This window comes from Myxine glutinosa, chromosome 5 (assembly GCF_964187855.1).
Source record: "Myxine glutinosa chromosome 5, kmMyxGlut1.1, whole genome shotgun sequence".
NCBI classification, from domain to species: Eukaryota; Metazoa; Chordata; class Myxini; order Myxiniformes; family Myxinidae; genus Myxine; species Myxine glutinosa.
Window position 1 is genome coordinate 191,914,379 of NC_136265.1, and position 27,165 is coordinate 191,941,543.

At 45.7% G+C, this 27,165-nt stretch overlaps 1 protein-coding gene across 1 annotated transcript in view; it reads left to right on the top strand.

The window, feature by feature from the left end:
• The window catches only part of LOC137428299 (uncharacterized), a 71,333-nt gene that overhangs the window by 16,543 nt on the left and 27,625 nt on the right, over positions 1 to 27,165 (top strand). Inside the window, exons 3-6 of the mRNA XM_078777447.1 lie at positions 291 to 434; positions 20,940 to 21,062; positions 21,184 to 21,190; positions 26,508 to 26,677. Coding sequence (XP_078633573.1) covers positions 291 to 434; positions 20,940 to 21,062; positions 21,184 to 21,190; positions 26,508 to 26,677 — 444 coding nt within the window. The remainder of the gene's footprint in view (positions 1 to 290; positions 435 to 20,939; positions 21,063 to 21,183; positions 21,191 to 26,507; positions 26,678 to 27,165) is intronic.

Below are 27,165 nucleotides of genomic sequence, written 5' to 3' on the forward strand. Positions count from 1 at the left end.
AAGAGCTAAGATTTATCACACAAAAAAATCAAACAGACACACAAAACATATAATAAGGGGAGCGGTCGACAAGATGGGGAGAGAAGGGGAAGCACACAAACACAACATTTGAGAGCAGGGACATCGGGAGATGTGTGGGAGGGAGAGGGCTTGGGGGGAGGAGGCATGGGAAGGGGGTGGGGGGGGGGGGGGGGAGAAGTATAAAACACAAGGACACTGCAAGGACTTCCAGGAAAGAAGTTGGTATTTCAAGTTGGTGTAACCCAACTCCAGGAACTGTATCTGTACAGCAACCAGCTCCAGTCTCTTCCCAGTGGAGTGTTTGATAAACTAACACAACTCAAGGAACTGCATCTGTTCAGCAACCAGCTCCAGTCTCTTCCCAGTGGAGTGTTTGATAAACTAACACAACTCAAGGAACTGCATCTGTTCAGCAACCAGCTCCAGTCTCTTCCCAGTAAAGTGTTTGATAAACGAACACAAGTTGTACAACAAGCAGCGAAAGTGTTTTCTCATTGATTACATGTTGTGGCTTTATCAACAAACACTCATTTTGGATTTTAAAAAATTCTAAACCTTTTTGATTATCACTTTTTTAATTTGCTTTTTCATTTCATTGAGTCCAAAATAATACCAAAGGTTTCCCAAAAGGAGTCAAAAACAGTGTGTTATGGTTTGCTTTGATGTCACAAGTTAAATGAAGTTTGTAATAATTAATATGATAAGTTGGATGGGCCCAAATAACACCCAATCCCTCCCCAAAGTTAGTGAAAATAACATCTGTTACAGTGCACCATATAATAAATACCGAGTCGGTTTTTGTGAACAAATCGTTTACATACTTTTTCCGGAGTTTGGACGATACATCACTCACCGTATGGACCTTGACAAGTTTATATCCATTTATGGATTCTCCCTTTTTCCTTCATTGTTCATGTTTTAGCCAATTTTATAAGTCCCTCCGTTACTATAAGTCTGAGATTCCTTTCCCCATCCGACCTCCCTCCCTCCGTCTTTCTGTCTCTTTCTTTCTCTTTCTCTCTTTCTCTCTCTCTCTCTCTCTCTCTCTCTCTCTCTCTCTCTCTCTCTCTCTCTCTCTCTCTCTCTCTCTCTCTCTCTCTGTCTCTCTCTCTCTCTCTCTCTCGGCCGTTTGTGGTGGGCGTGGCATCATGGCGGCTGTGAGCAACTGCTCTGTGTTGTAGTGAGTTCTTTGTGAGTTTTCCTCCTCCCCTGCCCCCCCCCCCCTCCCTCTCCTTCCCATCCTGTGTACTTTGGCATTTTGTTTTCATCCGTTCTACACCTTTGTCTTCGAGAGAGAGAGGATTGAGAGCGGGCCCATTTTGGGTGCGGCCTACTGGCTTTGACGGCGTTTTGTAAGCCATTTTTGTGCTTATAATGCACGTTTATTACTTACTTTAGTTCGATTATTTAGGTTTGATACCTTCTTGTCCGGTTCGGACAAGTGGGGAGTGTTAAATTCGCTGGTATGGCGAATGCACGCTCTCGGTTAGAGGCGTTCGATAGCCTAACGAGGAAGCATGCATTTGTGTGTGTTCCACCAGGAGTCCTCACTGAGGATGTGGTACTCGCAGTGGGGAAAATAATCGGGTGCGAGCATGTCCGAGCTGCCTCACGAATGAATCAAAAAGTTGTTATTTTCCTGTCCGAAGAAAACTTTGTTCACGACGTCGTGAGTGCAGGTTTAACCACAGAAGGTGGTGTTTTTATGTTAGCGTCCCCCATGGATACTCCAGCGATGAAAATCGTTGTATCAAACGTACCACCATTTTTATATCAAACGACAAACTAATGTCAGTCCTTTCTCGTTATGGAACAGTTGTGTCGAGAATGTCCATGATCCCTCTGAAGAGCCGAGACGAGAGGATAAAACACGTTATGAGTTTCCGTCGCCAAGTTTACATGGTACTTCCCGATCGTGGTGATGATACAGGGTTAAATATTTCATTTAAAGTAAAATCCGACGACCGGGAGTATCAAATGTATGCCTCGTCAGCCTCACTAACGTGCTTTCACTGTGGAGCCTTTGGTCACGTTAAATGTTTTTGTCCCAAGGTTTCGTGTTCAAAGTGTGGGGGAAATGGCCACGCATACACCGATTGTAAAAATGATAATACTCGTGTTCCTATTAAACCGACTGGAGTTAATCCTGTGAGTTTACCGGTTCCTGCTGTTTCCTCCTGCAGTGAGACGAACAATAGCAGCATCGATGCGCATATCCCGAGTCTAGAAAACGATCGCACTTCACTTCCTGTCACAGAAACCGAAGCGACCCCAACTCGCACAACCTTTGCTGCGATTCCCTCATGTAGTGAAGGAATGGAGGAGGACCCTATTATTGGTTCTAAAAAACGAAGGGCGTCGGTTGATAATTTTTCTACCAGTAATCCAAAAAAGGTGGTATTGGAGAAGGCCAGTGTAGCTGAACACACACCTCAATGTGTTCCTCATGCTTCCATCGGGTTTGAAAAAAAGGATGGTGAATCGGGTGCTGCAATTGAGGATAATATGTCTGAAAGTTTGTGTACAAACTCTGTGGACGCAAATTGCTATATGGGTGAAATAAGTTGCAACGCTGAATACGTTGATAAACCCTCGAACGAACCATTACGATCATTGACATCAGTCACTGTGAACGAGCAGACAGTGACTGACTCATCCCTCTACAGTGCTGCTCTACCGAGGCAGATTCAAAACTGTGTTACTGAGTCACTCATCGATTCGGTAGATTGTGCTCCACAAGAGGATGAAACCGAGGCTTCAACTTCTGACGAGCACAAATATCACCATGGCATCGTGGATTGCACAGTGGAGCTCTCCAGCGAATCCCCAGAGATACTGACAATTCCCATAGTGACCACGGAGGCCGACATCCTCGATCCTGGAGGGACCTTGTCAGACTTGTCGGAATCTGATGAGGATGACGAGGTGCCCGAGTTGTCTCAGTCTCAGTTGAGTCAGCCAATGATATCTCCTCAACTCGTACTCTCCTTTCTGAATGAAACCTACAGACAGCGGAATGTAGTTATCAGGGATACATTTCCTGATTTAGGTTCATCTATCTATAATTCCAGTAATCTCTGTGTGTCTGTGTGTGTGTGTGTGTGTGTGTGTGTGTTTGTCTGTGACCGCTGTTTCTCGACAACTACCGGTCCGATATACTTGAAACTTGCCAGTTATATTGCTGGGGACCCGAGGATGTGCCTTTTCAAGGTTTGAAATTAATCGGACAAGTGCTTCCCAAGGTATGGTCACCGTACTCGCAAGCCGTTCGCTTTGGCTTTACGAATGGACCAAACCATTTCATGTAAATAGAGGGGGGGGGGGGGTTCTGTGGTCGTTACTGGCTTTGCGAATGGACCAAACCATTTCATGTAAATAGAGGGGGGGGGGGTTCTGTGGTCGTTACTGCCACGTGGTTTCAAAGTTGTTTTTTGTTGTTGTTGTTTGCACGCATGTTTTTTTGCACGCACGTATGGGCAAGCACGTACGTACGGGCACGTCCTAGTTTATTCAATCAGCAAAGGAAATAACAAGAAAGGTCAAAGAATTTCCACTAACAAGGTCACAATTTCACCGACTCAGGAAATTTATTACAAAAGCCGGTCTTGAGATTTCGCAACACCCAATCAAGCCTTTTGATAAAGAATGAAGCAAATTACCTTTGGCACCTTGAACATTAACGGTGGAGGTGCAAACCCAAACCGCCAAACTCAAGTGCAAAGTTTGTTTCGGCGCAAAAATGTCGATGTACTTTTACTGCAGGAAACGCACATCACCCAAAACGTAGAATATGATTGGTGTCGCGTTTTTGGGGGACAGTGCTTTTTTAGCAACCTGTCTTCCCTTTCGGCAGGTGTTGCTTTCGTACTTCGACCAGGGCTAGTACCTGAGTCAATCCTCTTCCAGGAGATCATTAAAGGCCGATTCAGCTCTCTTGAACTGGAGGTTAATAATTTCCATTTCACATTATTCAATGTGTACGCACCTAGTGAGAGCACAGAACGGAAAGCTTTCTTTGCGTCTGTGATTAATCACCTGCAGACAGTTGATCTAAACCAATGTGTGTGTATCGGGGGTGATTTTAACTGTACCTTTGAACCTGTAATGGACAGGAACTCGGCAGAACCTCATCCCGAATCATGTATTGATTTATCCCTTTTCCTTTCTCGGGTTGGTTTGCTAGATGTATGGAGGGTACTTTTCCCCAATGAACCTCAGTTTACCTGGAGCCGTATCACCAGAGGAAGAGTGTCCTTTGCGAGACTCGACCGATGGTATATAAACTCACCGTTTAGAAACGCTATAGTCTCTCCGGATTATTTTCCGTCAATATTCTCAGACCATCATTTAGTAACCATGGGGTTTCTTTTTCCTCAGTCAATAAATAAAAGTGCATACTGGAAATTTAATACCAGTCTTCTAGAAGATGGCCTATTTAAAGAAGCCTTCCAAGTTTCCTGGGCTAATCAAATCCAAAGAAAGCCCTCTTTTTCTTCAGTAAATCTTTGGTGGGACAATACGAAAGCCCAGATTCGGGTGTTTTGTCAACAGTTTAGAGCAAACATTACAAATGTTAAGAATATAACAATGACTTGTTTGGAAGCTGACATTGTACAGCTCGAAGGTAAACTTGCTAAAAATAATAATGCAAGAAACTTCCAGTTATTACTAGAAAAGAAGACTCAGCTGAGAGAGTTAATCCAGGAGAAAGCAGCAGGGTTGTTGCTCAGACTAAGGGTTAAGAACTTAAAGGTTTTAGATACCCCTAGTAAAGCTTTTTTTCGTCTGGACTCTGTCAGTAAAGCACCCAAGAACATTTTTTCTGTAATTAATCCTGGCGGAGCTGTTGTTGTAAATCCCAGAGACAGACGGTTATGTGTTCAAGACTTCTTTTCCAAACTGTTTTCAAAACAGGTTGTTTGTGATGAAACAATGAGGCTTTTAACCTCTCACCTATCCTCGTTAACTGAGTCCCAGCGGCTGGATATGGACTCGCCAATTACGCTCGAGGAGTTAACGCAAGCCCTGGCTGGAATGGACTCGGGAAGAGCCCCTGGAATCGATGGTCTGCCGGCTGAATTTTATGTGGAATTTTGGGAACTATTAGGTCCAGAACTGATGCATGTTCTTGAATCATCACTGACTCATGGAGAATTGCCTTTAAGTTTGAGAAGAGCGGTGATGTCCCTTCTTCCAAAGGCTGGTGATTTGCGACACATGAAGAATTGGAGACCTGTTTCTCTATTATGCACTGATTATAAAATCCTTTCAAAAATTTTGGCGAATCGAGCTAAAAGGGTAATTTGCGATTTGGTTCACCCTGATCAGAGTTATTGTATTCCAGGTAGATCTATGTATGATAACATATTTTTCATTAGAGATCTCATAGATGGCAACTGTGTGCAGAATGACTTTGGTATAATTTTTCTTGATTTAGAAAATGCTTTTGATAGCATCGATCATGTCTTTTTGAATCATGTGCTTGAAGCCTGTGGATTTGGAGATAATTTCAGAACTTATATTGCTTTATTGTACAACAATATATTCAGTTTAGTTAAGGTGAACAATGAGCTTTGTTCTCCCATACAGGTTCAAAGGGGGGTAAGGCAAGGTTGCCCTGTCTCCGGCTTACTGTTCACCCTTGTAATGGAATCACTTCTCGTGTTACTAAGGAATAACGTTTCTGGAATGAGTATATCTCCTGATCATCCTCCAGTTGTCGTATCGGCGTATGCTGATGATGTTGCAATCATTGTTAAAAACAATAACGACATTGCAGCTCTAGCTAAGTGCCTACATTTGTTTGGTTTAGCTTCCTCGTTGAAGTGCAACTGGGAAAAGAGCAAAGCGCTATGGGTTCCCTCTGTCAGGGACAGTGCATCTAGAATGGCGCAAGACCCGCCAATACACCTTCCTGCAAGTTTAAAGTGGGTGGATGAAGGTGTTCGCTATCTTGGAGTGTTCCTTGGATCCCCACAGTACGGCCAGAAAAACTGGGAAGGTGTTGCTGAACGTGTAAAAAAGAGATTGAGTAGATGGAGGAGAGCCCTGCCTCACCTTTCGTATAAGGGCCGAGTTTTGGTAGTCAAGAACCTCGTCGCCTCCTTCTTGTGGCACAGATTCATCTGCCTGCAACCACCAGAAGGCTTGGTGAAGGAAGTGCAAAGGAAACTGTTGGAGTTCTTTTGGGGAGGGCATCACTGGTTATGGCCAAACGTTGTATGCCGTCCATTGGCCGAGGGTGGCCAGAGTATGGTCGACATCAGGAGCCATATAATGGCCTTTCGGCTATGCTCTGTGCAAAAACTTTTGGTGAAAGAGCAATTACCAAACCATGTTTTGGCCACCCACATTTTGCGGCAAGCTGGCGGGCTGGGATATGGCCGCGAATGTTTCTTGGTCCTGCTTCAACAAGTTGACACATCTCCTCTTCCTGTTTTTTATCAGAGTGTGTTGAATGCTTGGCAGAACCTCACAGTGTGCCGTCAAGAAGACAACTACGACATCCATATGTTTGCACAAGAGCCTCTGTTCTGCAATCGGCTTTTCCCAAACATACCCAAAAGTAGGGACCTCTGCCAGCATTTGATAATTGCCGGCATCACAAAAGTATGGCACCTCCGGCAAGTTTCAGGTTGCGGGTGGAAATCAGCTCAAGAAGTAGCCGAGCTAGCAGGAATTCGGTCCAAAAGAGTGACTGCAAAAGTGTTGAGAGAGGTGATATGAATAGGGGTACGGCTGAGAGTATGCTGGTCCCACGAGCTCGAACCATTGCACGATGAGTGGGTTTTTCCTGGGTTACTGGTGCACTTCAAGTTGGAAGACTTACCCCCGGTTAGCATGGGGATAAGCCCCTTTCAAGAGACTAGCAGTAAAGAGCTATACAAGTCATGTGTCAAGTTACTGCTGGGGGATACGCCGCTAAATGGAGTAATCCGGTGGAAGAGACTGTTGCCTGTGGGACCCCCCTCTGAACCTGTATGGAACTCCATGTATAGCAAGCTCGTAAGTAAAAGATCTGGTGATCTCCAATGGAGACTGATCCACTGGATAGTCCCCTCCAATAAGTTAATCAACCATTTCTCTCCTACATCCACATGTTGCCCATTCTGCATATGTACGGAGGACGTGTTCCACGCCTCCATTAATTGTGTGAGATTGGTTCCTTTGTTTCGGTGGTTTAATCTTGTGGCACACAGAATGAGGGTTGTTTTCTCGTTGCGTTCTTTTATTTTCGGCTTTAATGCCAAGTCAAGCAAGGAAAATATGTTAATGAGGTTTCTTGTCGCAACAGCCAAGCTGGCAATATATCTCTCAAGAAGGGAGAAATTGAACGGTAAACCTGCCGGGGAATGCAATGTAATGGTGTTTTTCAATGCCCTCGTGTCAGCAAGACTTAAACTAGAGTTTTGTTTCTATAAGGATGCAAACAATCTTGATGAATTCACCAATACCTGGTGTCATGAAGGGTTGTGTGAGGTTCGTGAGAACCAACTGGTAATATTTTTGTAGGTTGTATAAAGTTAATGGTTTATTTTGGCAAATTGTGTGCTGTGATACTTCTGTAACCTTTTCGTTTCATTGCTTTTTCATGTATTTATGGTTGGTGTAAAGATATAAATACATTTTTTTTGTATTATTTTGATAATAAAAGGACTTCAAAAGTCAAAAAAGTCTCTCTCTCTCTCTCTCTCTGTCTGTCTGTCTCTGTCTCTGTCTCTGTCTCTGTCTCTGTCTCTGTCTCTCTCTGTCTCGTTCTTGGATGATGCTTTTAAGGCCAGCACCGCAGCCTGCCTTTTGTATAATAAAAAAAAGGTAAAGAATCAAACATTTGAACAGTCCTGAACGTGCACCTTGACCCCACGGCCAAGGCACATCGTCTACCAAGACTGTCCCATTAGCACACACATGCACTTCAACCCCAAGGCTGAAGCACATGGTCATTCAAAACACATGCATCCTGACCCCGAAGTGCCAGAATGTAGAGTATTCACGTGACAAAATAAAACGTACTAAAAACCACAACCTTTTTAGTAACGAGCACTTTTAATTTCACATGTTTGATGTTAATTGTTGTGGACGGGTGATATAACTACGTAGTCCAGCCCGGCGAAATTGAAAAGGTGTTTATACACCGCCTCAAATCCAAAACTCCCAATAATCCACGTCCGACCAACCTCTGGCTCTATCCCATTCTTGGATGATTTCACATTAGAACATAACACACACGGACGGTATTGAAAAAAATTAACATTTTTAGTGACAATTGGTTTGCATTTCACGTTTGTTGTTGTGAATGGGTCATCAAACTCTTGTCGAGCCCAGCGAGAATTAAAAAGGGTTTATGCACCCCCTCAACATTTTCCCCTGTGATACTGAAGTGCAGAAACCCTATGACCGCCTCCACCTTTGCCGGCAAGGGGGTGGCCCCGTGCCTGGTGACGCGGTGCCCCAAAAAGCCGATTTCGGCGACGCTGAACCGGCACTTGGCGGGGTTTACGATCAGGCCATGCTGGCCCAGGCGTTCGAAGAGCGTGCGGAGGTGCTCTTCGCGGGACGCGCTTGCGACGAGGGTGTCGTCCAGGTAGACGTACACGCAATCCAAATCGCGCAAAACGCTGTCCATCAATCGTTGGAACGTCTGAGCCGCATTCTTCAAACCGAAGGGCATCCGAAGAAACTCGAAGAGGCCGAATGGTGTAATGATGGCCGTCTTCGGTATTTCCTCCGGCCTGACGGGGACCTGGTGGTACCCGCGGATGAGGTCCACCTTAGAAAAGAAGGACATTTTCGCCAACCGGGCGGAAAAGTCCTGAATGTGAGGGACTGGGTAGCGGTCGGGGGTGGTGGCATCGTTGAGGCGGCGGTAGTCCCTGCACAGCTGCCATCCCCCGCCGGGCTTCGGCACGATGTGCAGTGGCGACGCCCAAGCGCTCTTGGAGCGCCGTGCGATGCCCAGCCGCTCCAGCATAGCGAACTCCGCCTTTGCCACCGCGAGCTTCGTCGGCTCGAGGCGGCGTGCCCGGGCGTAGACCGGTGGCCCGACGGTGGGGATGTGATGTTCCACCCCGTGCTTGACGGCCACCGCCGAGAAGGTGGGCCACGTGAGGGCCGGGAAGCTGGTGAGGAGGCGGGTGAACTCGTCCGCTGCCGGAAGCGTACAGACCAACCTCGCCGGGATCGAACCGCTCAGCAAGCCGCTTGGCGAGCCGCTCGGTGAGCCGCTCAGGGAGCTGCCCAATGAACTGCTCAGCGTGCAAGCAAGCGAGCTGAACGTTTCCGCCTGGACGAGGCGTCTGTTCTTCACATCCACCAACAGCCCATTTGCACATAGGAAATCCGCACCGAGCAATGCCATGGGCACGCTGGCGGTTACGAACGTCCATTGAAAGCGTTGCCCTCCGAACCGCAGGGAGAGGCAGCGCTTCCCGAATGTGCATATGGGTGTACCGTTGGCTGCAAGCAACGCGGGGCCCCGGCCCGCGGTTCACTTGTCGGACGTGGAGGCGGGGATAACGCTCACCTGTGCGCCTGTGTCGCAGAGGAAGCGACGCCCGGACAAGGTGTCCGTGACAAAAAGGAGGCTGCTGGAATGGCCGACGCTCAGGGCCGCTACCGAGCGCCGGCTTGGTAGTTTCCCGACTTGCCAAACGAGCACGGCGGGCAACAATTCTTAGCCTTGTGGCCAAACCTGGCGTGGAAACGGCACCAGGTTTGCGGCGAAGGCGGAGGCTGCGGTTTTCGCGGTGGTGGTGGGCGGGGCGTGGCGGCGGCCATGCGGTGTGCATCGGCATCAGCCTCGGGAACCACGAGGTGTGCATGCGCATCAGCCTCGAGATCCGCGACGGCCACACCGAAGCTCGCCCGCGTCTCGCAAGCCGCGAAAAACTTGTCGGCCTCGACGGCCAGCGCGCAGGGTTCCTTTACTTTGGAACCGGCCAACGCGAGGCGTACCTGTGCCGGCAGCTGGCATAGAAAGAGTGCCCGGAATAAAAAAATCCGGGGCTTTGTCACCCAGTAGCGAAAGCATGTGATCCATCCGGACCGATGGTCGTGTGTCGCCGAGTTCGGGAAGGTCCAGGAGGCGGTCGGCCCGCTCGCACTCCGTGAGGCCGAACCTGGCGATGAGGAGGTGCTTGAGCACCTCGTACCTGTGGTTGGCTGGTGGGTTCCGCAGGACGGACACGACTCGGGCAGCTGTGCCGGGCCCGAGGGCGGTGATGACGTGGTAATACCGCGTCTCATCTGCCGTCATGCCTCGAAGTCGGAACTGTGCCTCGGCCTGCACGAACCATACTTTGGCCTGAGCTTCCCAAAACTCGGGGAGCTTCACCGCTACCGCGTTGTTGGCCATGGCGCGTTCTGTTGGTCAGCGGCGGCTGAACCAGCGTCGAGGTCACCAGTGAAGTGCGGTGCTATGCGCACGACTTGTTAGCCAAGAAGAGAAGCAACAACGCAGGTAACCAAAAAAGTGTCTTTATTACAAAGCTCAACTATAGCACTGAGGTGCTCGGGGCTGCGCGCCCCGTGTATATCCCGAGGCCATGCCTACCCCTCAGGCGTGGCCGACACCCTCTTGGTGCGCAGAATGATGTCACCGTGCCAGCGCCATCGTGTCCGCCACAATACTTCATTCCCTCTTTTACCACGGTATTACCTTGCATAATTGTGAGCGAGTGTTTAAAAAAAAAATAGTTTGTACATTTTGTAAACTCACTTTTTGCATTTAATTTTCTTTTAAACGTGGATTTTTCCACGGCTGTCTCGAATATATATATTGTAGTGAAATTATACCAAAGGTGAACCCAGGAGAGATACTCGCTTCAGCCACTGAAGGGCGTCTATAAAACCTGGGACATCCGCGACGCTGAGCCACTCCTGTGACATTTACTTTACATGTAGTCTTGAATGGTACATATATGCTACACTCGCACATATATACTAGACTCGCTTGCTTTGACTATTATTATCCGTCCTCTCTGTATGATACCAAGATCCTGATATCTATTGCATGATTGTATTTTTACAGTATGATGCCAGAGATCTAATTGAGATTAAACCTACCTATGGGACAAAGTTGTGGACCTGATTGATTTCCACGACACTTAATCTCAATTCAGATCTACGGAAATGGCGGGACACAAGATGATCAATGTACCGACACTCGGCGCCGACCCACAAGCTGAGGATTCGGGCTCGGTGTTCACTCACTGGCTCAAAACGCTGGAGAACCAGTTCGGCGCCCAGGATGCCGTTCCCACCTCTGAAACGAAGCTGTCTGTGCTACAGACCAAAGTCGACCACCACGTCTACAGGAGCATCGCACGATGTACGACGTACGATGCCGCCGTGGAAGAGCTAAAGCGACTCAACATTAAGAAACGGAGCGTGGTGTACAACAGGTATCTGCTCGCCACGCGGCGTCAACAGCCAACCGAGTCGATCGATCGCTTCGCTCAGGAGCTGCGGCACCCCCTCGCGGACAGTACTCAAGACGTTTACACTGAGGCCCGGGAACAATCCACCGCTTATGACCACGCACGGATCGTCGCGGGGACTTCTCAACTCGCGCGACCAGAGATGGCTACCGCCGAGGATACGGGTGCGGGCTCGACTATGGCCGAGCCCCTGGCCGCTCCCGAGGTGGACTCGGATTCCGGCCTGGCAGCAGCCACAGCAGCCAGGCCCAGGCCTGACCGGAACGCGATGTGTTACTTCTGTGGCAACCGACAGCATCCCAGGTCAGCGTGTCCAGCTCGGGAAGCCATATGCCATTTGTGTTCTACAAAAGGACACTTTGCTAAAGTCTGCAAGAAGGCCGCGCGGGGCACACGAGCACGCGCGACCTTGAATGGGCTTATCGCCAAGCCAACGGACCGAGCACAGAGCGGGGCGCCTCACCCGGCCTTGATGAGCGGTCCTCCTCCTCGCGGGCCCCTGGCTGCATGCACGTCCTTGGTGAGATACACCGGGCCGCCGAAACAAATGGCGCGAACGCGACCGGCCGCGGAGCGACCGACCTTGACTGGTGTTCGAACGCCCTCCTCAAACAAACAAAAAGTTCCGGCTTCGAAAGCTCCTCCTGTTGTGCAACAAATGCTGCACATGACACGAGCGTCATCTGACGGCAGTTCGGACGAACTACACGCTCTTGATCGAGCACATGAAAGTACAATTGACTGCGATCTTGCGCACGTGACACGATCGCCATCTGACGGCGGCTCGTACGAACTACACGCTCTTGGTCCGACACGACCAACTATGCGTTTGGCACGGGGGCCCGCCGGAGGCTCCTCAAACGACCGGAAAACTGCAGCCGGTGTGGGATCCACGCGCGAGGCGCGATCTTCTCGCTCGGACGGCGCAATACCTGCCGGATCTTCTGGCCTTGATCAGGCCATTATCCCGCTCTTGGTCGAAGGCATTTTTGCGCGGGCCCTAGTCGACACGGGATCTACGGATAGTTTCATCGATCAGTGGCTGGTGCATCAACATGGGTGGCCGGTCATCGGGACTACACGACGGATCTTCATGGCCTCCCATGGACTTCGGCTCAGCACGAAGGGGGAATGTCGATTGAAACTTGTGATAAAGGGACGCATGTTTTCCGATGTACATCTCATGGTCTTGCCTGCCTTATGTGCTGACATCCTGTTAGGACACGATTTTCTTAAGCGACATGGACGTTTGGAAATTGAATTCGGTGGGACGGACACGCTTGCTGCGTGTGCGCTCGCGAAAATGGAAATTGAGCCTCTTTCGCTGTTCCCCAACCTGACCACTGACTGCACTCCTGTAGCGGTAAAATCGCGGCGCTACTCACGAGCGGACGCGCAATTCATTGCGGAAGAAACGGCCCAACTCTTAAAGGACGGTGTTATCGAACCTAGCCGTTCGCTGTGGCAGGCCCAGGTCTTAGTGGTGCGAAGTGAGGCCCATCGCCGGCGCATGGTAATCGACTACTCACAGACGGTTAATCGCTTTACACAGCTGGACGCCTACCCTTTACCGGGGATGGACGCGCTAGTACGACTGGTGGCCCAGTACTCCGTCTACAGCACTCTCGATCTGCGTAGTGCGTATCATCAGATCCCCATCTCTAGGGCTGATCGCATCTATACCGCCTTTGAATCAGGTCAAAGGTTATACCAGTTCACCCGATTACCTTTTGGGGTGACGAACGGGGTCGCCTGTTTTCAGAGGGCTATGGACGACCTCATTACTAAGGAGAACTTGACAGATGTCTTTGTCTATCTGGACAATCTTACGGTTTGTGGGTATGACCAGGAGCAACACGATGCTAATCTGAAGCGCTTCCTCGAGGTCGCGCATAGGTATCGCCGAACCATGAATGAGGCTAAGTGTCGTTACTCTCAACGCATGATAGATCTTCTGGGGTACACCGTGACCCATGGCTCAGTCTCCCCGGATAAGGAGCGTCTGCGACCTTTGCCCGATATGGCCCCGCCCGGCGATCGAGCTTTGCTGAAGCATGCTCTCGGGCTGTTCGCCCACTATTCGAAGTGGGTGCAAAATTTCTCCGTGAAGCTCCGCCCCATCGTGGCCTGCGACACGTTCCCCATGAGCCCGGCCGCCTTGGCGGCCTTCGGGGGCCTTAAGGCCAACATCGCTGGCACCGCTGTGGCGACGATCGACGAGAGCGAATCTTTAGTCTTAGAAAGTGATGCCTCGGATCATGCGATAGCGGCGACTCTCTCCCAGGGGGGGCGCCCTGTGGCTTTCTTTTCACGGACTCTCACCTCCGCTGAGCGGAGGCATTGGTCTGTCGAAAAGGAAACGTACGCGATCGTCGAGTCGATTCGGCGATGGCGACCGTACTTACTCAGGCGATGCTTCCAAATCATCACGGACCAACAAAGCGTTGCGTTCATGTACGACACCTTACATGCTCAACGTATTAAGAATGAGAAAATCACTCGCTGGCGTATCGAACTCACCGACTTCTGCTACACCATCAAATACTGCCCGGGGAAGGATAACCTGGTCGCCGACGCCTTATCGAGCCCGGCTACGTGCGCGGGGATTGTAACTTTGGAGGGGCTGCGCACTTTGCACGACACTATGTGTCATCCAGGGGTGGCGCGTTTCGCTCATTTTGTGCATAGTGGTAATCTGCCGTACTCGATTGAAGACATCCGCCGGATCTGCCGTGACTGCGCTATATGTGCGGAACTCAAACCGCGTTTTTACAACCCTCCCATGGGGACGCTGGTTAGGGCTACTAGACCGTGGGAGAGATTGGCAATGGATTTCAAAGGACCGCTGCCGGTGTCGAGCAACTCTCGTTATCTGCTCACTATCGTTGATGAGTACTCGCGATTCCCTTTTGCTTACACGTGCGGGGATATGACGGCTGCCACGGTCATATGGTGCCTGCAGAATTTGTTTTCTATGTTTGGGTATCCGGCCTACATGCATACCGATCGGGGTGCGGTGTTCCTTTCGCAGGAGGTGAGAGGTTATTTGCTCCAAAATAATGTTGCTTCGAGTTACACCACACCGTACAGACCCCAGGCGAATGGGCAGATCGAACGCTTCAATGGGATTATATGGAGGGCCGTCATGCTAAGCCTCCGGACCCTCGGCCGGGGTCTCGATAAATGGGCTTGGTCGCTACCTGCGGCTCTGAACTCGATCCGGGCTCTCCTATGTACGGCCACCAACCAGACTCCTCACGAAAGACTGTTCCACCACCCTAGAAGCTCGGGTAGTATCCGATCTTTACCCAGCTGGCTAGCTGAGCCGGGGCCGGCTTATCTCAAACGAGCGGTGCGCACGAGCAAGTACGACCCCTTTGTGGATAAGGTGCAGGTACTCCAGGCTAATCCCGAGCATGCTCGTGTGCTGACGGCAGATGGACGCGAGTCCACTGTCTCCGTACACCATCTCGCCCCTTGTGGGGTCATCGACCCTTATTGGGATATCGACGAACCGATCTACGAGTCTATGGACTCTACCGAAGCTTCCTCTATGGAACCTTTGCCGTCACCTCTGTCGTCACCTACACCCCTGCCTGAAGGCTCTGAGGTGCCCCCTCCGACACCTGCCTCCAGCGGCTACTCCGACGCAGGGGACTCCGGGCTTGGGGACGCCGTACCCGGTAGTTTCCGGATGCGGGCTGGCAGGGTAGTTTGCCACCCCGACCACTACGGGTGGACCGACTGACATGGCATGACGTACCCCAATCAATTAATGCTGACGCATGTTTGCGATCTGCCTCGCGGCAGTATAGTTCTAACGGCGGGCAGAAGGTAGTGAAATTATACCAAAGTTGAACCCAGGAGAGATACTCGCTTCAGCCACTGAAGGGCGTCTATAAAACCTGGGACATCCGCGACGCTGAGCCACTCCTGTGACATTTACTTTACATGTAGTCTTGAATGGTACGTATATGCTAGACTCGCACATATATACTCGACTCGCTTGCTTTGACTATTATTATCGGTCCTCTCTGTATGATACCAAGATCCTGATATCTATTGCATGATTGTATTTTTACAGGATGATGCCAGAGATCTAATTGAGATTAAACCTACCTATGGGACAAAGTTGTGGACCTGATTGATTTCCATGACATATATATGTTGCTACATGGAAGATCCATAGCTAGACTTTCGTAAGTGTCATATGAACTGTGTGTTTTGAGTAGCGGTAAGATTGCCATGTAACAGGGAATTTATTTGAAGGTTCAGTCGTTTGTTACATGTGATGCTGAGGAGGCAGTGTATGTAATTCATAGATGGGTTAGACCTTTATTTGTGGGCATTAATACCTCATGTTAGTTGGTGGGGTTAATAGGTGAGAACTTCTCATGAGAGGCACACATGTCACGTGTGCAAAAGGCCATCATGATCTGTCCGGCCAGTGTGTGTCAGCCATGGCAGATTAATGTGCGGTGGAGCTGGAAGTGTCATCACACATTTCTTTTTATTGGGGCAGCTCCATGGGCGGGGTGACCAGAGAGGAAAACTCCACCCATTTTAAAATGCTATTTATACATGTAATAACCTGCAATGCTTTTCATGCTAAACTTATAACCCCGTGCACTTTAAACAAAAAGTGGTGTTGTGCAATTATTGGTTAATGTTTGTCTAACTGTCATCAATTTATGATTAATTATCAGTTTATGATCCAGCAGATACGACAATTTTTAAATATTTACTGTAACATTTTTCACATTTTTTCTTTAAATAATGGGTGTGGTGCAATCAAATGGGTGTGGTGCAATAAAATGGGAGTGGTCGATCGGATGGATGGGTGTGGTGGAATCATGGGTGTGGTCGATCGGATGGGTGTGGTGCCGGTTGTCACCGAGGGTAAGGTTCGGGAACAAACGGAGGGTTGAGGGAAAAATTTACCAAAGCCACACCAACGGTGCGCGTCTGCACTGGCCGGGGGTACGGGTAGGAGGATGCGAGGCGTGCGGCGGGGCGTAGGCCGCAGAGCATCGGCCGAAGCGTTGGACGGAGCATGGTCCAGTACCTGGTTAGCTGCATGGTCTGGTCCGTGGTACGGTGTGTGGCGCGGAGCATGGTGCGGTGCGTGATCACCAGCCCTTCGACTTGCCATCAGCGATTACACCACCTATAACATGTGCGACGTTGCCCCAGCCTGCCTTTGCGGCGGATGTAAAGGCAGGATATTGGCGAAGAACAACTTCATTTCATTGAATGTTATATTTTGAATACAAATTGCAACATGAAAAGGAAGACAAGTTTGTCGTTTCACCGTAAGTTGTCTGAATTTGTCCCGATCGCGCATGCGCAGAGAAAAGTTATATAATTTTTTTACTCTGTCTTCCTGCCTGTCAGTCAAATAAAATTGAAAATCATTCCAAACAGGAAGCTTATTGTGAGGAAACATGCATTCGATTGTGATAAATGAAGCCCCCATCTCCTAAATTGTTGTTCAACATCGTCTTATTACAGTGTATCAGTTTGGTTGGTGTATAAGACTGCCTCATTCACGCTAAACTTCTGGACTTTTAAAACGATCTTTAAAAGCATTTTTATGGCATAGCCCAAAGGACAATGACATGTGGAACAGCGTTTGACGGTCCGGTGCATGGAAATATGTATGTGCCTCACAAACGTCCACCAACCAGAGCTGAGGACCTGGTCACATGACTTTGGGACAGCAGGTCCTCCATTCAGCAAATGCAAGCCTGGCTATGCTGTTGTTAGACTATCTGTCTTGTTTTATTTATATTGTCGCATCTACCCTGTAATGAAGACCTCAGGGTGATGGATGGCAAAAACAAGCTTTAACTCTGAGGCATATACCCCAAAATATAGCGGTGGTATCTCTTTGGCACGTGCGGGGGAGGAATACCGAGGTCCTTACCTGCACAGACGGATGCAACGGGGGTTTATCCGAACCCACGAACAAATAAACGTACAAGACAGGCAGACAAATTAATGCAATAAATAATGGGTTTAATGAAAATAATGCAGGCAATAAAAATGAATGCATGGTAAACTAAAATTCCTCAATGAGGGAGGGACCCTACTTACAGACTCATATACAGACACAGGGAGAAATAAAATAAAAGAGAATGGTGTGGTGAGGTGGCCGATATTCAGCCTGCTTCAACGAGGACAAGCGTGGATGGTCCCCGAGTCTCTGCGAGGGAGCGCACAAGATGGCGTGAATTGCCACACGGCACCCTGAGCCATGAAGCGGCAGAAACCCGTCCTCCTCGTCCGGTGGTTCCACGCTCCACAAAGCTCCGCAACACTCCCCTCGTGATACTGACTCTATCCTGAACAGCTCTTGCCCAGACTTTTCTTTCACAAGCACACCCAAGCACACACGAGACAGGAAAATGCAACCGCCAGAGGGAGAGCAATATGCGACCGTCCGCCACGCAGCCAGCACCAGAGAGAGAGAAAATGGTGGGGCATTCGCTTTTCTTCCTCCGTTCTCGAAGGTTCCCTCTGATGTCACGCTCACTCCAATCACCATGCACTATTCAATCACCCCATCGCTCCTCAACCAATCCTCATTCGGGGCGTGACCTCATGGTCATTCTTGACGCCCATCGAGAATGTTTGGCTGGGTGGGGTCATAATGCCTGGGTACTGTGGGCGATTATTGTAATTATGTGCCGATTGCATGGCTGGGCGAGTGAGTGTTCTAAGAACAAAGGGAAAAATCACAAGGGCAATTACACACTCCGGATTATTATTAAGCCCGACCTAATTAGCATAGTTGCACCCCTTGTATGAAGACACACAAACGCTTACACTGACATTCGGCCTAACGGGTTGTCTACTTAGTTACATGAAGGTGGGCTTCTTCTTCTTCGCGATATCAGAGCATTCTAAACCTATGCAATTATATATGGACTGAGGTATTACGTCACCTACCCCCACAAACCGATCAATATTGAAGTTCATGAGGGTTTTGTTGTTCGTCGGTTTCCCCTTTATTGATTTGGTCTCTTGTGATGAATTTATTGGCGCAAGGTTTGCAGATCGCGGACAATGCACTCGAATAATCGCGGGTTGGCAAACTATTTTCCACATTTATACACATAATTGACAAGTTCCGTCAACACAATAACCCCTCAGAAATCCTCGATCATCATCATCACCATCATCATCATCATCATCATCATCATCATCATCATCATCATCATCATCATCTCCATGAACTATTGAACTCGTCTGTATTTTCGCCATCATCAACATCGCCATTGCATTATTGGATCAAGTTTACCATTATTATTGCAGGTAAGTTTCATGATCTTAGTAACGAAACAAAATAAATTTTATGTTCTTAAAACAGAAAAACAATAATTTATTTTACATTTTTAAGAACTTTTATTCATGAAAATAAATAACACAAAAACAATGCACAAACATGTTAATTAAGGGTTGAGTTTGGACAAAATTTACCGTTGAAGTCCCTAACCCTATTTTCCCCATTACCCCTCTAAGTTTGCACAGCGATTATTTGCGTTTCAGCGTAATTTTCAAGAATGTAACCCCTGCAAACTGCAAGGCCTCCCTATATAAACTGGAACACTGTGCGGGGTATCGTGATCTATGAACTCCCGTGTTTAAAAAGTGTTTCAGATAAAGGAAAACAAGGCATTGCATAATCCTTGATGAAGGCCACTGTGACCAAAATGACAGGTGAAGGGTTTTGTATTCTCATATAAATATATTGGTTGTTAACAACTCATTTTATTATTCTTATTTAATTCAGAAGATTGTCTTTGTGACTTTGATTACTCGATAATATATCCAACTGAACACGAACCAGCTGAAGTCTGTTCCTCATGGGATTTTTGATCCCTTGACCAGCTTGCAGTACATCTCGAGTTAGAAATATGGGAAGCACCAAGAAAGCTTTACGGGAGAATACGAATCTCACTATTTTATTATAACACAACTATAACATGGAAATAGCAACCAGTAACACTCGGAAATAAAACACCAACAACAATCAATAATTATATTTGTTTAAAAATGTGGTTCAAATGGATTATTCTAAAAGTAACAAAACAATCACAAGATTATGAATCCCAAACCTGGAGTTGATCTGGAACAAAAAGAACAATTAATATATAAAATGTGATGAAGATAAGCAATTTGTTTTTGTCTCAATAGACTTCGACCGTTACCCCTTGTGTTAATACAAACTGCTTCATCATTTATTTCTTATAAATCATGTTTCTTTTGGGAACTTTTTATAATTCATTAAATTTGTACAGATTGAACACATGCCAACGGTTCTGCTGAACTTGTGCTAAAAATGGTTATAAAAATCAACTTAATATTAATAGTAATATGTTGTAATGATAATATGTCCATTCATAATAACTCGGTGAGAAATAAACAATTGTGATGAATAATTTGATTTAGAAAAACAAAAATGCACAATTTAACAAGTGAAATAAATCAATAAAAGTTCCGAATATAAATGTGTGGAATTGATGAAGCTGTTCAAACAGATGGAGAAACAAATCAAACAAAAAAATTCACAAAATCAGATCAATTAAAATGCACAATAGAATAATGGAAATAATAATAATAATAATAATAATAATAATAACAATAATAAATTAAAATGCAAAAACAAAACTGAATCTCAACAAAGCACATGGAAAACAGTCGATGGTGAAGGTATTGATCATTTATTCGAACATTCACAATCACGGATCTCAGCAATGAATCGATAGTTGGGCGGAGTCTTTGATACTTGGGCAAAGTGTGCGATACATGCGTGGAGTGTACGATGCTTGTGTGGAGTGTACAATAATTGGACGGAGTATACGATAATTGGATGGAGTGTAAGACACTTGGATGGAGTATATGATACATGCGCGGCGTGTACGATACTTGGGCGAAGTATACGATACGTGCGCGGAGTGTACGATACTTGGACGGAGTGTACGATACTTGGGCGAAGTATACGATACGTGCGCGGAGTGTACGATACTTGGATGGAGTGTCCGATACATGGGCGGAGTATACGATACATGTGCAGAGTGTATGATACTTTTGCGGAGTGTATGATACATGTGCAGAGTTAAAGTTAGATCATCACATTCTACAAACATTTTGCATTTTCCAGATTTATTTTATATTGATCTTTTTAACTCAATTCATTTGAAGTTCATTCCTCTCAAAATACATGGAATATAACATATGTCGATCTGGCACTAAACAAGCTCCAAATTCTTCCTCATTGAGTATTTGATAAACTCACCAAACTGACGGTTCTGACCCTGAGGGATAATAAGCTGCAGTCTCTTCCCAGTGTACTGGCATTACATAATCCATCCACAACTTTTTGAAATATCCTGCTCGCAGACAAACAAGCAGACAGACAAACAGGGGTGAAAACAACCTCCGTCCACCTTTGGTGGGGGAGGTCATAAAACTACTGAACCAGCTTCAGTCTCTTCCCAATGGAGTGTTTGATAAACTAACACAACTGACAAAGCTGTGGCTGTCCACCAACCAGCTGCAGTCTCTTCCCAGTGGAATGTTTGATAAACTCCACAAGTTGTAAAACAAGCAGCAAGAGTGTTAGATTAAACATTATCAAAACTTTTTTGATTATCACCTTTTGAATTAGTTTTTCCTTTTCATTGAGTCAAAAATAATACCAAAGGTTTCCCTAAATGAGCCAAACAGTGTGTCATGGTTTGGTTTGATGTCACAAATTAAACGAAGTTTATAATAAGTTACATAACAAGTTGGATGGGACCAAATAACACCCAACCCCTCACGAAAGTTAGAAAAACACAAATACAGATACATTGAAAGTACACCGCCCCCATGCCAAATAAATAAATAATATCCTGCAGTGCGCGGCATTGCCGGAGCACCGCACAGCACATAAAGACGGTAGTGGAAGGGAGAGGAGTACAATAAAATTGATTGATTAATTTCATAATTAAAATCAATAAATAGTAATCGTAAAATAATTTATTAATCAATTGGCTAACAGCATACCTCAACCACCATTGTTTCATCCGAAGCTATAACTTTTTGAAAATTAATCAAATAAGTCATTAATCAAAAATAATTAAATAATTAATTGATCAATAAATCCAAAATATCCTTTATAACCACATCACTTGGTCACTGTCGTGTCCAAATATCAGCTTTCTAGCTCAAAATGTGCCTGCGATATTGCCCAGATGAGAAAGAAAATAAATAAATGATTAATAATGAAAATAAATAAATAATAATCATAAAATAATTAAATCATCAATCAATTGACTAATAAAATACCTCAACTGCCACCTTTTAATACGAATCCGCAACTTTAAAAATATTAAATTGATCACTTCATTCATAAAATAATTAAATAATTAATCGATTAATCAATTAATCAATAAATCAAAAATACCATTTACAGCCAAATCACTTGGTCATTGGCATGTCCAAATATCAGCTTCCTAACTTAAAAGGTGCCTGAGATATTGTCCAGATGACAAAGAAAATAAACAAGTACTTAATTAATTGATTAATAATCAAGTAACTAATCAATTAATTGATTCATGGAAAAACAAAATCTAGTTTTTTTGAAAGCACTTGCTCATTATTGTGACAAAATGTCAGCTTCCAAGCTCAAAGGATGGCTGAGATATCGCCCGGACAAACAAACAAACAAGAAAACAAGAAACCGGAGTGAAAACTGAGTATTCCCTTCCAGCGCGCGTCATTGCCGGGCCCCCTTCGGTGCCCAGCAATGACGCCATACAGCACACACGTTTTGGGAGGGAGAGGTGTGCAATAATTGACTGATTCATTACATCTTGTGCCAAGGTAACAATGAACTCCAGAAACGTAAACCTGTCAACCCTTCTGATTGGTGAATTGTTGCACAGGATGTTGTGTGTGTGTGTGTGTGTGTGTGTGTGTGTGTGTGTGTGTGTGTGTGTGTGTGTGTGTGTATGTGACATGTATGCTCATTACCCTGCACTCGCAAAGCGAAAAGCAGGGTTAAGCATTCGGATGCGTATGTGCATACGTGTGTACATGTGGCGTAAGTGTCTGGTTTATAAAAAATACATTTTCTCGGCAACCGTTGGCCCAAGTGACACGAAATTTTTTACCAGAGGACCACCTCCGCCTGGGGAATATTTTTTATTCATAATTATGACGTCATAGGTCATGTGGTATGGACGCCATCTTTGAAAAAGTTTACACCTCTATATCTCCCAACCGCTCAATGGAAAAAATTGAAACATGGCTCATTGTCAAGTACTCCCCATGTGGAATAACATATGTTAATGATGATGTCATCGGTGTCTTCATTATGACCTCATAATTCGACAAGTACAACACTTAATCTGATCAGTATGAAAAAAAAATTCCTTGCAACTGTCAGTCCGATTGACACGAAATTTTCAGAATATGAGTGGCTCATCCAGTGGAATTTTTAAAATGATAATTATGACGGCATAGGTCACTTGGTACAGACGCCATCTTGGAAAAATCGAAAAAAGTTGCAGCTCCATATCTCCAAAACTGCTCCATGGAAAAAATTGAAGCATGGCTCATTGTCAACTCCTCCCCATGGAGAATAAGATATGTTCATGATTATGTCATCGGTGCCTTCGTTATGACGTCATAATTTGAGAAGTACAACACTTATCGAATCATTATGAATTTTTTTTCTCAGCAACTGTTGGTCTGATGGACACAATTTTCACCATTGGAGCGGCGACTCCTGTAGAATATTATAATTATAATCATGATGTCATAGGTCATGTGGTACAGGCGCCATCTTGGAAAAACCTAAAAGCGTTGCATCTCTATATCTCCAAAACCGCCTCATGCAAAAAATTAAAACGTGGCTCATTGTAAAGAACTCCACATGGGGAACAGGTGTTTTAACGATGACGTATTGTGGCGATAGCTCATAGCATGTAGCGTGGTGATAGCACGTAGCGTGTAGCGTGGTGATAGCGCGTGGCACTCAATGTGGTTAGGCCTGTCGGAGGTGTAATTGGCGGCGGCCATCATCGGCGGTGCCCCGGCCTGGTTTCCTTCCGAAGTCATGTCAGGGGAAGGGAATCATTTAGTGTTGCGCTAGGGACCTATCTATGGTGTCTGTAGGTGTGCATTGCCATAAGGGACAAAGGTTTGGCTGACCAGGTGAGACACACAGGGGCGCTACTCTTTAATCCCTAACTCTACTTAACACACGACGTTGACACAACCGGTCCAACAAGTTTCGTCCAAATCCATCCATAACTTTATTGAGATATCCTGCTGCATGTTGGGTTTAGTCCGATCTTCCAATGGTGAAGAATCACTTAAAAAGTAAATAATTCTCATATCCGAATCCATATTCAGATCTCGACCAAACTTTAATCGATTCTTCCTTGTCACACACGCACAACATGTCCACGAGGTCCGTCCAAATCCGCCCACAACTTTTTGAGATATCCTGCCGTGTATCCTTTTTGACCCTATCTCCTTTGACATCGGGCAGACATCATCTCAAAGCAGAGTTAATCAAGCGTCTCGCTGTTAAAATTGGTTCCTCCAAGGCATCTGTTCCTTCTCTGCCGAATTGTTTTCTACAACACCCAGTCCAACACCACTGAAAACAGTAATGGAGACAGCATGCAACCTTGTTCGACACCTGCAGTCATTTCAAATTGTGATGATAACTTATTGTTGCGGGAACTCTTTATCATCCGGAAACATTTATATGGAACTTGTGTTGTGTTTTGACTATAATTGCCCTCAAGGCAACCTCGGAGCGAAATGAAAAGGTCGGATCGTCCATAAGCCCCAAAATTGAATACAAAAAACAACAACAATCTCAGGCCTTTGTTGGGCATCCTCAGGTAAAGGATATCCACGGGTTTAAAGGTAATCTTTCATTACCTCCACCACCAAAGGTGGATGGAGGTTATGTTTTCACCCCTGTCTGTCTGTCTGTCTGTGAACAAGATCTCTGAAAAGGTTTTGGACGGATTCGGACGAAATTTGTTCGACAGGTAGTGTATGTGATGAGGACGAAATGATTCGATTTTGGTGACGATCTGGATTCGGATCCGGCTAGTGGATTTTTAAAGTGATTCTTCACCATTGGTATAGTTCGGGCCAAAAACAATACATGGCAGGATATCTCAAAGTTGTGGACGGATTTGGACGAAACTTGGTGGACAGGTGGTGTGTGCGACAAAGAGGAATCGATTCGATTTTGGGGAAGATCTGAATATGGATTCGGATACGAGAATTATTTGATTTTTAAGTGATTGTTCACCATTGAGTGATCGGGTGAAAAGCGAAAGATATCATGATATTTGAAAAAGTTATGGACGAGTTATGACTAAACTTGGTGGATGAGTTGGTTTGGTGAGAAGAACAAGCTGATTTGATTTTGGTTCAGGTCGGAATCCAGATCCGGCCTATCATTGGGATACAAAACATAACCTGTTCGCCAGGTGGAGGTGTGCACTCTACCGAGTGCCCTTCTAGTTGTTTGTGTCATGTTTGTTACTTCAGCATCTGTAAGATAGATACTGTAGTTAGATTGGACTGGTGGAGTGGTTTCTCCTCGTGATTTCTATGTAACCGCAATGCGGAAATATGTTCCAATGAGTTGATGTTTGACATATTTATTGATGTGACTTAGGGAAGTTGTGGTTCTCCGTAATGTGTACTTAGGGTAAGATTGAGGATGAGATAGAATGGATTGACTTGTTGAGTTGGATCATCCACGGAGAAACAGCACAGCAGAAGTCTCCACTTCCTGAGCCTGTGACGTTGTATAGTAATTATTGTTACAGTTTTATCAATATTCTCACAATTATTTCAATGTATAATACAGGAAATGGATCATAGGTTAAAGATTTCCTTATATTTCTACCTTTGGAATAACATCTTGAAATGCTGTCCCTAATATATCCATTATGACATTATTATTTTACCACCAAGTATTTTTGAGGTCAACATAGGCCAAAAGGTCAACATCGGCCAAAAGGTCAGCATAGGCCAGATTTCTAAAATCCTCAATTTTCATCTGATTGACTTGAAATCTTAAGAGGATTTACATACCAGGTCACTGAATTCAACCACCAATTATTTTTTAGGTCATCATCGGCCAACAATTTATTTTAGTGATTTCGCAAGTATCTGCGATGCACGACATATTTCTTGTTTGTTGGTCCGGGTGATATCTCGGCCATCCTTTTAACAAGGAAGCTGAAATTTCGGCACAATAGTGACAACGTGCTTTGGCAAAAACGGTATTTTCTCTTTTTTATTAATCAGTTGATTGATTCTTCACCTCATTATTGTTGATTAATTAAGTACTATTTATTTCCTTTCCCATCTGGGCATTATCTCAAGCACCTTTTGAGCGAAGAAGCTGATATTTGGACACAATGACCGTGATTTGGCTATAAAGGGTATTTTTCATTTATTGATTAATCTATATCTGATTACTTATTTATAAATCGATTACTTATTTATTTATTAATCAATTAATTGATTCATGTTTTTGAATAGTTAATTATTTAATTTTCAGAAAGTGACAGGTTCAGATGAAATGGTGGTGGTTTAGATATGCTCAGGTGCCCCAGCAATGCCACACGCTGGAGGATAATTATGTTATTTATTTATTTTACCTGGGGCCGTTGTACTTTGAATGTATCTGTACTTGATTATTTATTTTTTGTCCTCTTTTTTTGAAAATCAAATGTGGTAACCCTACGCCAGTCTGGCCTGTATTGATAGGTACGTGCAGGGGGCACTATCGCGCTTCCGGGTCATGCTCTTACACATCCGGCCCGGGTCGAGTCTCCATCTTGGCCGAGTTCTGTTCGTTGTCCGCATTAAAACAGATTGGATCTGAGCCTCACTTTTTGGCATCTCCTTTACAAGTACTGGCATTACATAATCCATCCACAACTTTTTGAAATATCCTGCTCGCAGACAAACAGGGGTGAAAACAACCTCCGTCCACCTTTGGTGGGGGAGGTCATAAAACTACTGAACCAGCTTCAGTCTCTTCCCAATGGAGTGTTTGATAAACTAACACAACTGACAAAGCTGTGGCTGAACAGCAACCAGCTGCAGTCTCTTCCCAATGGAGTGTTTGATAAACTCACCAAGGTAACGTATCTCACTATGTTTAACAACCAGCTGAAGTGTCTTCCTTAATCTCTGTTGATATTCGAGTCTCGAATAAATAACCTTTAATTTCACATATTTTCATTTGTTTGGCCTGAACTACTAAAGGTAAACGTTCCCCAATAATGATGTTTGTTTTTTAATAACCGGAGAAAACTTCAACCAATATAATGTTATGTCAGTAGGGTAGTGATATGTAGAGCCAGATAGATCTGTGTAGGTAACGTGCTTCGTCTGTCGCGGTAAGGAATCTACCTTGTAATAAGTTTCATGTTTAGGCGTTTTGTCGGGTAAGAGTATACCTGTGAGCATACCAGGATGTTCGTGTGTTAAGTAGAGTTAGGGATTAAAGAGTAGCGCCCCTGTGTGTCTCACCTGGTCAGCCAAACCTTTGTCCCTTATGGCAATGCACACCTGTAGACACCATAGATAGGTCCCTAGCACAACACTAAATGATTCCCTTCCCCTGACATGACTTTGGAAGGAAACCAGGCCGGGGCACCGC